General features: G+C 35.5%; 1 protein-coding gene across 1 annotated transcript; it reads right to left on the bottom strand.

Moving 5' to 3' along the window:
* Positions 1-5,585: 5,585 nt before the first annotated feature.
* LOC126732726 (CDPK-related kinase 5) lies at positions 5,586-13,355 on the bottom strand. The gene is made up of 11 exons (XM_050435720.1): positions 12,549-13,355; positions 11,296-11,426; positions 11,064-11,105; positions 10,788-10,896; positions 8,490-8,568; positions 8,099-8,395; positions 7,905-8,017; positions 7,515-7,622; positions 7,377-7,439; positions 7,129-7,296; positions 5,586-6,174 (listed from the first exon to the last, which is right to left on the bottom strand). Exons 1-11 carry the CDS (start codon positions 13,131-13,133, stop codon positions 6,034-6,036), a joined length of 1,836 nt encoding a protein of 611 aa, XP_050291677.1. The 5' UTR covers positions 13,134-13,355; the 3' UTR covers positions 5,586-6,033.
* Between the last annotated feature and the right edge of the window lie 257 nt (positions 13,356-13,612).

The following is a 13,612-nucleotide window of genomic DNA, read 5'->3' as shown; positions in this document are numbered from 1 at the left end:
AAAATAATTATACTTTCAAAATGCTTTATTTAAATCTTAAAGTTTTTCAAAATATTAAACCGATTTATACGGTTTTTTATGGGAACTATAGTGTGAGCATCCTAAACGGCTAACACCCCATTGTGGGCCTTTTCGAATGGCCACTTTAGGTCTTGCCATGTGAGTATTTACAGCCCAATGTGAGCCCATCCTAGGTATGGCCTATGACTAGAGTGCATCACTAACTTGAGGGTTGAGAGTTGAGACAAAGAATAGTTTCACCAAAAAAAAAAAAAAAAAAAAGAAATGAAAAAGACAAAGAATAGGGGTTCGCCACTTGAACTAGGTTCAAAAATTGCTTTTGATCCCTATGCAAAGGTCTAGCATATTATATTATAATTTGGGTATGAGTTTCAATTAACTTAATTGGTAAAGTTTCTAATGGTTAAATAAGAGTTTGGGGTTCAATTCCCGCCTGCACAAAAAACTGATTGATGTATTAGTCTAATGATAAAAAGTTATCATCAGGAGCGGACGCCATAAGTTAAAACTCTCTCAAAAAAAATTATAATTTGGGTATTACACACTAGGGTACGCAATTGGAAAGATGTTAAATACCTAAGTTTGACGGATAATTTGTTCCATACATGAAGTGAGGTATCATATCTCTAGGGGTTGGCGTAATCACATGTTTCTAACATTCATTGAAATGAAATAACATCCACATATTCATTGAACAAGGGAAAGAGAAAAAGAAAATAAGAATTTATAGGGTTTTTGGAAGTTGTTGCGTATGACCAAGGATGTGTACATAGGTTAGGTGCTGCATATGTACCCTAAAGGTAGAATAGAAACTCTAATGTAAACTACATTCCTATCCTATGCATGATTCTAACTACAAATAATTAAAAGATAGACACTTAAAAACATAAGAAGAAAAAATAATAATAAGAAATAAAAGGAAACTTATCTTTAACAAAGACAATAGTCTTGAAGCATGTTATGATTCAAACAAAGGGAGGGGATAAGCATGCATCAGATAAGGAGTGAGCTAATATGGAGTTGATGGCTATCTAATTTTTATTTCAATTGTTATTTCAAGTCGTTGATTAGGATTGTTATTTGTTGATTAGGATGAGTTGTTGGTTAGGATTAGTTCGTAATTTGAATTTACTGTAGAATTATCAAGATGTAATTTGAATTTCCTAGTTAAGCACTCTGCTTGAGACTATTTAAGAGCAAAAGCAATTAATAAATAGGCAAGCAAAAGTTTAATCCAAAATTCTGTTCTCTCACCCTTATTCAGGAGATGACTTATCATTTCATTTCTAGTTCATAGCAAATCTTAACCAATCCCCTCGATCTTTTGGTAGAATAATTATATCAAAAAAGAGCACAACCACATAAGAAAACTTTTGAGCTTAAACATCAACAACCACAAATAGGGTTTTTAAGCAAAAAAAATTTTAAAAACAAAGACAATGCTTGGAAAGAAGCTCTCTCTCTCTCGCACGCGTGCACCATGTGAGTGTCTACAACCCAATGTGAGCTCATCCTAGGTATGGCCTAAGACTAGAGTGCATCATCACTAACTTGATGATTGAGAGTTGAGAAAAAGAATAGCTTCACCCAAAAAAAAAAAAAAAAAAAAAGAAGAGAGGAAGAAGACAAAGAATAGGAGTTTGCCACTTGGACTAAGTTCAAAAATTGCTTTTGACCCCTATGTATAGTTCTAGCATATTATATTATAATTCGAGTATTACATATTAGGGTACCCAATTGGGAAAATGTTAATACCTAAGTTTGACGGATTGAATGGATTGGCTTTCACTCTATACCTCCAAGCCATATTTTAGTAAGAGCTCCCTAAGCAGAATCTATCATAAACATGCAAAATAAAGATCCAAACAATATACATAGGCATAATTTTTTCCATACATGAAGTGAGGTGAAAATAGCCAAATACCACGTTTTGGTAAAATTTTTGTTGAACTAGCACTGATTCGAAAATATGTAGCAATATACCACTTTTTTGGTACTCAAGTTTCACAAAATCAAGTTCTAAATAGTACTCGAGTTCAATGAACTCAAGTTTCTAGGTGAGTTGCTAGTGTGGCACTGCTGACCTAGAAGTTGATCAATTAAAAAAGTAATATGGTACTCGATATTGTAGAAATCGAGTACTTTTTAAGGGACTCGAGTTTTATAAGCTTGAGTACCTTGTTTTTGTTTTTGTTTTTTTCTAGTTTTTGCTTGGAAATCCCTTTTATCTTGTAGCTTGCTATCACAATAGATCAAAAACTCAGGCATCTCAGTGGAGATGGGTGTATTTCAAAGGTCCAAATTTCACTGTTCAACCAGTTGAACTTAATGGTTGGCTTCTCATAGTCATATTGGGGATGAAAGTATGCTCAATGTTGTCATGAAAACATGTTTGAGGTTGAGGTCTGCTATCTCCGGTGGGTTTTCATAATCCATCCCACACATTTGGGCTAGCATTGCTGAAGTTGTGGAGGTGGCAGATTGAAGCTTTCTAATAGGCTGGTAGAGCATACTTCTCATAACAAAGTTTTTAGGGGCTAGCCAGGGGATTTTTATGCTAGTGGATCTCCTTGAAAGGGGTTGTTGGAAGTCAAGTGCTGATGATTTTGTAATAGTAAGAAAGGAGAAGCTGTCTATGTGCTCATGGACCACAAGATTTTGTTTGGTGGACACAAATCACAAGTAGTAAAAAAAAAAAGAAAAAAAGGTACTCGAGCTTAGAAAACTTGAGTACCTTAAAAAATACTCGATTTCCATAATATCGAGTACCACATTGCTTTTTTAATTGATCAAATTCCAGGTCAGTAGTGCTATGTTGGCGACTTTCCTAGGAACTTGAGTTCACTGAACTCGAGTATTGTTTAGAACTCAATTTTGTGAAACTTGAGTACTAAAAAAGTGGTAGATTGCTACATATTTCCGAAACAGTGCTAGTCTACCACAAATTTTGCCAAAATGTGATATTTGGCTATTTTCGCCCATGAAGTGAGGTATCATATCCCTAGGGGTTGGCATAATCACATGTTTCTAACATTCATTGAAATGAAATAACATCCACATATTCATTGAATAAGGGAAAGAGAAAAGAAAAAGAAGAATTTATAGGGTTTTTGGAAGTTGTTGCGTATGATGATACGCATGACCAAGGATGTGCACATAGGTTAGGTGCTGCATATGTACCCTAAAGGCAGAAACTCTTATGTAAACTACATTCCTATCCTATGCATTATTCTAACTACAAATAATTAAAAGATAGAAACTTAAAAACATAAGAAGAAAAAAAATAGTAAGAAATAAAAGAAAACTTATATTTAACAAAGACAATAGTCTTGAAGCTTGTTATGATTCAAATAAAGGGAGGAGATAAGCATGCATCAGATAAGGAGTGAGCTGATATGGAGTTGATGGCTATCTAATTGTTATTTCAAGTTGTTGATTAGGATGAGTTGTAGATTAGGATAAGTTGTTGGTTAGAATTGTTATTTGTTGATTAGGATGAGTTGTTGGTTAGGATTAGTTCACAATTTGAATTTACTACGGAACTATCAAGATGTAATTTGAATTTCCTAGTTGAGCACTTTGCTTGAGACTATTTAAGAGTAGAAGCAATTAATAAATAGGCAAATAAAAGTTTAATCCAAAATTCTCTTCTCTCAGCCCCATTCAGGAGATGATTTATCTTTTCATTTCTAGTTCATAGCAAAGCTTAACCAATCCCCTCGATCTTTTGGTAGAATAATTCTATCAAAAAAGAGCACAACCACGTAAGAAAACTTTTGGGCTTAAACATCAACAACCACAAATAGGGTTTTTAAGCAAAACAAAATTTAAGAACAAAGATAATGCTTGGAAAGAAGCTCTCTCTCTCTCTCTCTCTCTCTCTCTCTCTCATGCTTGATTATTCTCTTTTATAGTGTTTTCATCAGAGTGATTGTTGATAATTTGTTATAGGCTGAAATGCCCTTATTATAGTTGAAAATTGGGGTGTAAAACCTAGGTTTTCAGATCATTTCTTTTGAAAAATTCTTCCATAAATGGCTTCTCCAATTGTTGGTTGCATTTAGATGAACCAACTCTACGTATGCATGGTCAAGCATGAGTTAGCGAGAATGAACGCTGCATATGCAAAGGTGGAGTTTTTGAAAATGGTTTTGACATTTTGGTGTTCTTCTTGGCCAAATTGGCCTAATTGTTGTTATTAGAGATCATGGGCTTAAGTTGTAAAGGATGCAAAATGGGGTGTCTACAATTGTTTCTCTTTTGAACATGCTTCATGAAACAAGTAGAGTCAAAAGCCTAAATAGATTATCCATTTTGTTTTGACTTAAAATTTAGGCTCACCCATGAACGCATTAGTCAAACAATGAATTGATACATAGGGCAAGATGATATGATGAGTTAGATCGCTTACCATGAGGAGGACCAACCTTCTTCTTGGTTTAGATGGAATCATAATATTTGATTATGAGTGCCACAATTTGATTCTTGAGTTGAGGTGAAGGTTCCTTTTCTCGAACTTTGGTTTTGTGGGTTGAATCATGTCTCAAGTCAAGTCAAGGATTCCATGTCTTGAATTTTAGAAATGATCCTCATCTCGAGTGGAGAAGAGGTGTCCTCTCCTTAGACTTGGAAGGTTTCTTGTTTTGAACTTGTGTGATGTCATCATCTCAAACAACGAAATTTACGGGTGTGTTTGGATATCGCTTATTTTGCTGAAAATTGAAAACTGAAAACACTGTAGCTAAATAATTTTTAAATGTGTGAATAATGCCATGAGACTCATTTGTAATGAAAGTTTTGTTGAAAAAAGAGGTTTGTGGGTCCTGTGAACAGTGCACGGGATCCACTGGAAGTGTATTAGCTTTGCTGAAATGCGCTTTAAAGAAAACGCAGACGCAGGATAGTGCTTTTCAGCACTATCCAAACGCACAATACATGTCTCAAATCTTTAGGAATGTTCTCGTCTTAGACGAAGGATTTTTCGCATTTCAAACTTGTGAGTTGCTCTTGAATAAAGAAGGTTTTGTGTCTCAAGATTGTGTGATATCCTTATCTTGAATAACAAAGGTATGAAGGGTCAAAATGGAAATTTTATTGAGATGATGCGAGAGTGATACGTATGAATCACAACTTTCCCCTTTAGTAATTTATGAAAAATTTGTAAATTTTGTATTTGTATTTGTACCATTACTCTTAAAATAAACTGCTCGTATTATTGTATCTATCAAGGGGAATAATGCTGTCAAAAGCTTTCTCGCAAATATTTCACTTTTAACAATGTTAAGATCGGGAAAAATTCATCGAATGGGCTAAAAACTCAGGCGCTACGATAGAAAATTACGGTAACATCTGATCAGTTATAAATTAATTCAATGAACTTCCACCTTCAAAAAATTTGCCAGGTGTCAGAACCTGCATCAAACTGAAGCAGAAAATCAATGCTCCGGAGAGTCCTGTCCAAGCCAAATTCTCACAGAAGCTCTCAACAGAAAAACGAAGGATTCAATTAGGTGACCATATCATATAATACAAGAGTGAATATCCTCATTTGGGTTTGGAGAGAATGAGTGAAAATGAGCAGTAACTTTTGATTAGAAAGAATGAAACACAGTATGATCTAACACAACTCTGGACTTGTAAGACCAGTCCAATATGTCAGAAGATCAAGTATAATTGTCAAACAAGTAACAAACATTTGAGAAATACTCTCACCTGCAACTAAACACACTTAACTACCGCTTTACATAAGAAATACAAAATACATGTGCTTCATTGCTTTAAGGAGCACAAGGGTCAACTCCAATCCTGAGTGCATGCAATATGCAAGCATGGTCTGTCGAGATAAAGATAGTCCCAAACGCACTGGGCGCTGACCATAATTGCAATGGCAACTATCCCTGAATATTAAAGGTCTGGAGAGTGCCTTAATCATCTGTTACCAGCTCATTTTCTGGTCAAGTCAGTATGCAACAATCAATGCTTCTTGGATATCCAGCTTGGCCTTCAACAATTTTATTGAGCTTTCGTAAGTGAGCGGCTAGATACACCATGCAACAATTTAACAAACCCAAGGAAGCTCAGCTTTCCATCAGTATGCCTAATCCAATCGTGAAGAACAGCATGAACAGGGACAGAAGGACCGAGGCCTAGTTCCTGAAAAAGTGTGCATGAAATTCATTGATCAATCTGTATTATGTTTGTTGAGAAATTGAAATCATGCTTTGCTGTTTTTGCAGCCAAGTTCAACAACTAAACTGTAAGAGTGAATATAGAAGAATGGTCTTTGGATCTTTCAGATTTTTATGAATAAACCAGATGAATATTTATGGGTTTACATATCAACCTAATAGAAAGGGCAGATGGAAAACTGATTGAACCGAATAAGCATAAAATATCTCATTCACATCAAAGCAATCTGAGAAACTCTGTTATCTCGGGCAATCAGATTAATTTAATTTTAAAAAGTTAGTTATCATATTCAAAGATGACTGCTAAAATATTTTGAGGTATTAATCTAAACTTGGTCTCATATATATAATTCATGAACAATTAAATTACAAACCAAAAGAGTTTAGGCAACTTATGCTTTGTAATTCAGCAAATTACTAGGCTACCAAGTTATTTTTCACTTTTAAGCTGGGAATCTAAACAATGTTGCCATTAGTATATTTAGACAGTTAAAATTATACTACAGTTTGAGAGAGAGAAAATATGGCAAGTGGCTAGCAGGATCAAAATCAGGAGCAATAAATAATGCCAAAGGCAAGATACAGAGACTAGTTGGGACCAAGCACTCACTGCCACAATCAATGATCATTTGTTGCCTTTAATACACAAATATGCAAAGTTCAGATTCAGTTGCATGCAATCACTCTGACCAACTTTCCAAATTGCAGAATTATTCCCATAACAACCAAAAGAAATTTGATTTATGAAAAAATTGAAAAGTCACTACCTAATTATCTGCTTTCTGCTTATAACAAATGAATATCCAACTAAACCACCTCAAAATGCATTTTTTGTTGTTGTTGGTGTGGGTGTAATTTATTCGAAATATTAATATAAGTAGATTCAATATGGGCATGCATTTTGTAAAACCAAACCTACCGAAGCCAATTCGTCAATGACAATAGCTCTGTTTCCATCCTTCTCAAAAAGTTCAAAGGCACAACGAGCATGTTGCTCCCACCGATCAAGAGCTTCAAGCTGATGCACACTAAGTGCAGCAGCACAAAACTCCTCAAAGTCCATCCTTCTGTATTGCAATGCATTAAACTGCAACCAAAAAGAGGAAGTGAATTTTTTAAGATGGGGAAAAAACACACCAAATCGATTACAGTTGTCAAGGCACATACTGAAGCAAGAAAATCAGGGATGCGCGAATCCTTCATAGCATCTGTTGCATGTTTCATCAAGGCCTGACAAGAGCATGACAGTTAGAGCATAACTGACATATCAAGTTTAAAAAGAAAAACATATGGAAAGAAACCAACCACTTTTATATTCTCTAAGCTTATGGTGCCATTCTTGTTTGGTTCCAAAAGTGCAAATTGCTCCTTTAAATAAAATAGTTCATCTACAGTCAACGTTTTGGATAGAGCCTGCCACAACAATGGAAAAAAAAAGCTGTTGGACACTTGCAAATTTTATTTTCCACATGCAGATAAATAATATAGCAGACTAGACTTGAATGATTAAGTCATGAACAACTAATGCTACTAATTGCATGAACTAAATGTCAACAAACAAGGACATAATAGAATTCAAGCAAATATGAAGAGAACTTTCATAATGATTTCAAAAGAAATCTATTACTTCAGACTCACATAGACATTAACAGAGAAAATATAAATAAATTATCTCCATTTACATCAAATACACACCTTTAATGCAGCTTTTCGTAGAAATGATGATCGCATGTAAGTCTTCATGAGTTTGAATATTAGTAAATCCAGAGGCACTTTTACATCATTAAAGTTTTTAATCCAAGGATGACCTGCAAGAGAAATGTCTCAGACACACTATAGGAATATACAAGGAAAAACTAAAAATTTTTGACAGTGGATGAGGCACTCACTTAAAGCTTGAGCAGCAGTCATTCTCTTCCGTGGGTCTTTATTCAATAGGCGCTTCACAAAATCTTTAGCTTCAGCAGACAAAGAAGGCCAAGGTGGTTCATCAAAACTTGGATCAGCTTTTAACACAGTCCGAAAGATCCCAGACTCAGTTCTGGCCCAAAATGGACGGCTACCACACAATAGGATATAAGCAATTACGCCTATACTCCAAACGTCTGCCTCTGTACTGTAAGATCTATGTAGAACTTCTGGAGCTACATAGTATGCACTTCCAACTATGTCATTAAGCTTTTGATCTGCAAAGAAATTGAAACATTTGGAACCATTATCCCATTCAAGGAGCTATAACCAACAAATTGTGCAGCTTAGTTGAAAGCAATGAGGACGAACCTGGTTTTACAAAATCTGACAAGCCAAAATCTATGGCCTTCAATTGTGAGTTTTCATCCTTTGACTTAAACAGGAAATTCTGATGAAGCAATTAACTACACTTAGATGAGTGTGAATAAATGAAAGAGAATGCAAACTGTAACAAACACATGCAGTAAGAAAATATAAAACCTTCTTTTACAAACATTGCTGAAAAAGTGATTTAGGGTAAACCTTTTTTACCTCAGGTAAGTGAGTCTTTGCTCACTGAGCTTCCATAATTTTTACAATTTTTTTTATTGGAAAACAACACAAAGACCCAATGGGCCTTGAACCCATGACCTCATCATCTAGAACATAGAGTGGAATGAGATGCCAGTTGAGCTAGAGCTCATAATTTTTAGGGTCAATTAGCATTCTGGTCCTTAATGTTTGCCCAATGCGTCAAAATGGTGCCTACCATTTCTAATGTGTTAGTTTAATCTCTAACCTTTTGGTATTGTGTCAACATAGTCCCTACCGTTAAGTGGTGAATAAAAAATGCAAACGTGGCTAACAATGATAACAAAAAATTATTTTTATGCCACCTGACTGCCACATGGAATGAAGTCAATTAATAATAACAAATTGGGATTGAGATCCCTAACTTTCAAAAAAGAAACCGACACAATAGAAACCTATCATTCACAATTTGGCTCCATGCTCTCAAAGAATCTATGCTCCATGGAGTAGATAATTATTGCTAGAGAACAAAATAATTATAAAAAAAAAAAAATTATAAAGAAAATTACAATAAACCCATGTTGTTGTAAAACCAATACGTAGTGAGTGATTGGTAAAGCATCCAATCCCTCCTACGAGAATTCTAGAAATTTCCAAACATGTTTCAAATCTCCACCTTATTTCTCTCCCTGAAACTCGAAATGACCCCAGAGTGCATTCCTTATACTGGACCTTGATTAAATTTGACACCGTTTAAAGAATCAAGACAAATATGATTAAATCCTCTCAATTTACATACACCAATGCCAAGGCCACCATTCACACCAACACCAACACCTCCTCTATTTTCCAATGCCCTTTAATGTACAGCACGACGTTGCCACCTCAGTACCCCACTCTCTACATGGCCTCACTCTTCCCTCTGTTGTCTATGCCGCTGTTGCTACTCCCTCCCTCAGTACCACTAGGTCCCATCTACATGGGTTTTGGTTAACTGGTTTAGTTTTGGTTTTCCTCTGTCTCAAAGCGTTTGTTTGGATACCGCTTATTTTGCTAAAAACTAAAAACTGAAAATACTGTAACAAAATAATTTTTAAATATCTGAATAGTAATGTGGGACCCAGTTTTAAAGTTTTTTTTTTTTCCTGAATAAAGTACTTTCAGATCCCATGAACAGTGCATGGGACCCACTGGAAAAACATAATCCCACATCTGAAAACGTGAAACGCTCTTCTCAAAAAATAAGAAGAAAAAAAAAAAAAAAACGTGAAACGCAGATGCAAGTGCTTTTCAGCACTATCCAAATGGATACTAAGTCTGATTTTTTTATTTTTTTTTTTTTATTTTTTTTTTTTTTATATTTAAATTCAGGCCATGTGGCAGTCCATGTTGAAGCCTAGGTGGCATAAAAATAATTTTATTATTATCACCGTTAGCCACATCACCATTTTCCATTCACCACTTAATGGTAGGGACTATTTTGACACAATACCAAAAGATTAGGGGCTAAAGCAATACATGTGAAACATTAGAGACCATATTGACACATAGGGAACACATTAGACACCAAAATGATAACAAACCCAAATTTATACAATTTGAAAATGATGTTTCAAAGAAAGATGGACATGGGATATAGACATAAGGATTTACAAGGAAACACTTGCATGAAAGCAGTCATCCCTATCTAAAAGATATATCATGGTAAATCGCATAGATGACATATAAAAAGGTGTTTCAAATTTCTTAACATAATTCAAGTTCTATTCTAGTTAATAGAATACTGACACACAATTGATGGGAAAAGATGTACATCTGGTGCAGTCTTGAAAATAAGACAAATCATGTAAAAGTCTTCCTAAAAGGGTGGGACAAAAAACATAGTTGTTAAGTAGAGAGACCCAACCAGATGCTCAATTCTATGCTATATTGGTTCAAACAGACAGCTTGGTCCATTTGTGATGCTTGTCGAAATTTTTTTGAAGGTTTAAATTTTTTTGAAGGTTTAGTACGAAGGACATTCCAATTACTAGGTGCACTACAGCAGAAATCAATCTAATTCCATAAAGGTTATGAAATTATGAGAATATACTCTACCTCAGGTTTAAGGTCACGGTGTACCACACCCTGGAGATGGCAAAATGCAACAACATTTAATATCTGTATCATGACAACCTTAGCATCATCTTCCGTGTACTTCCCACCCCTGAAGAAGAGAAAGATCATATATGTACAAGCTATGAGTTACTGATCAAATTTCTCTTTAACAAATTTCATATATATATATATATATATATATATCCTTCTTTGCCCATCAACTTTAATAGGCTCAAAGAGTACCGCATTGGATCTTGCAATTTAAAAAAGAAATACCTTGATAGTATTCTATCTAAGAGCTCCCCTCCTTCGCATAACCTGCAACATGCAAGACAATTTACCAGTGCTCGTTAAATTAAAATTCCATACAAGAAAATAATGATGAGTACTCTTGCTAATAAACAGTCCCCAACAAAGAGAGAGATGAACTCAAAAGATATTTCCAAGTAGTTATAAAAATATTAACAGAAGTATCTAATTCAAAGCAAAGGTTGCAGTCAGAGCTTACTCCATTACTATATACACGTTATCATGGTCTTCATATGCATCATAGAACTGTATTAGATTGTTATGCCCGTTCAATGCTCTCAACATTTTAACCTCCCTTCTCACGTCCTCAATGGCAATGGCAGTGGTCATCTAACAACAACAGTAAAATAACAATAAGCAAAAAAGACAGTAGCAAAATCCAAAAGACTGCACCTCAGGGTGTTACACCCTAAGATAAAACCTGCTCCATTTTCACAAAGATAGAAATAGCAAGATTTAATGTAATAGAACTATAAAAGTAATGCTGGAACAATTAACAACACACAACAAATTCGTCAAAACAATAAAATAAAAGAAGATGCATCACTGACTAAAAGCTGGTTTAACACTAAGTGTTAAAAACAAAAGAGTAGAACAAATGATAACTTGTCTTATATAGCATTATGATGACAGACACCACGCAATGTTTATCTCCAACATTGAAAAACTGTACTAGTGAAACCTTGTAGCATAAGTTATTAACTTTTCACATCTATTTCCATAACATTCGACGGGGCTCCATAAACTAATTCCACAAGGCTTTTATTCATGCCATTCTCACAATACAGTTAAATTCTTTTCGAATATCTCAAAAATTTCTTGATATTTACACAAGTTAAAGAAACAGGAGATTCTTCCAGAATTTACTACCTATTTGTAAATATAAAGAACTTCTAACTTAAAACCAGTCCGTCATATAATTAACTTCCCTAAAACCAAACATTAGTCTTAGACCAATTAAAAATAAATAAATCAATTGTAAGAGTAAGCCCTTATCAAATTTATTCCTTCCAAAGCCTAATACTTGGTAGCCAATCCAAACAATTTGGTAACCATCTAATCTAATCTCAAATCATTGTAGGACCACCAGCAAAAGTTAGTTTTATTTAAAGAAAATGTCAACTCCAATCATATTACAGTCCACTTTCAGGGATCAAAGACCTCTACATCTACATATTTGTCCAAGAGACATACAAGTCATCGACGATCGAGACCTTTCTTCTAGTAAACCAAACCGATCCTTATATCACGGCGAATATAAAATGAATTACAATTTTACAACTCAATAATCATAATTACACTAATGATGATGATAATAATCTGCCTATAGATCCAATTTCCACAAGTGTCAAAAGCCACTAAAATTCACTAATATTCATACAGAGTGTAACAAAGCACATTATGGAAATTGAACTATTAAAGCACAATTAGGCAAGAAATTGAAGGAAGAACCTTGGCTTTGGGAATGACTTTTACGGCGACCTGTTGGCCTTTGAGCTCGCCTTTCTTGAACTTAGCAGAACAAGTGTACCCAAAATGCCCTCGGCCGACCTCATCTCCGAGCTCGTACTTGTTCCCGAAGTGCTTGGAGAACCCGAAGCTCTTGTCGAGCCCGGACACGCGCTCCGACTCGCTCCCTTCCGGTATCGAGGCCTCGTTCGGCTTCACCGAGCCTTGCCGCCTCGCCAGCAAAGATCGTATGTGCTTCGCCGGAGAAGGCGGAGGAAACGGTCTCCTGAAGAACCGATTCGGCGTCGACTTCGTGCTCGGAGATCTCGCCGGAGATTTCTTCGAGAACAGGGAATGCGCTGGACTCGGACTGTAGAACGGGAACAACGGAGATTTCTTGCCGTTCTGCGCTTCGCTAGCGTTTCGGTTTTGGTCGCCATTGTCGGAGCTCGGAATCTGCCGCGGTCGTTTGGTTTCCGCGACAGAGTTATCCTTATCCGGAATAGAATTACCGTTAGCGAGCTGAGGATCACGTCGTGGAGATGACAAACCAGGATTTGTAGAGGGCTTGGAGCTACAGAGACCCATCTCTCTCTGATAACACAACCTTCACCAAACACAGAATTCAAAACATTTCAATTTCTAGTGGTGAAGTGGTAATTCCCGTGCTCCTAGTTATAATTAGATAAACCCTGGTTTGAAAATTGAAATTCGCTTTTTGAGTGGAAGAATTTAAATAAAAAATGAGTGCTTGTGTTATAAGAAAAAAAGACTACAGTTTTGGAGCGGTGGTGGTGGAAGACAAAAAGAGAGGGATCCATATAAGAGAAAGGGATAAAAAGGAAAACGACGATTAATTAAATAATTAAATGTTTTAATATTAATTAAATAATTAAATGTTTTAATTAGTGGAATAGTGATTGACAATGATGATTAATGAGAGTGTGATACACATGCATTGATAGTAGTTAAATTTGTTAGGTGTTAATGGATGGAGCTAGGGGTACAAGGTACTTGGTGGTTGTGTTGTGGGGACTAGGTGAAATGTACGTACGTACCAGTGGTCC

Source organism: Quercus robur, chromosome 6 (genome assembly GCF_932294415.1).
Source record: "Quercus robur chromosome 6, dhQueRobu3.1, whole genome shotgun sequence".
Taxonomy (NCBI): domain Eukaryota; kingdom Viridiplantae; phylum Streptophyta; class Magnoliopsida; order Fagales; family Fagaceae; genus Quercus; species Quercus robur.
Note: the sequence above shows the minus strand (reverse complement) of the source record. Positions and strands in the feature narration are given on the sequence as shown.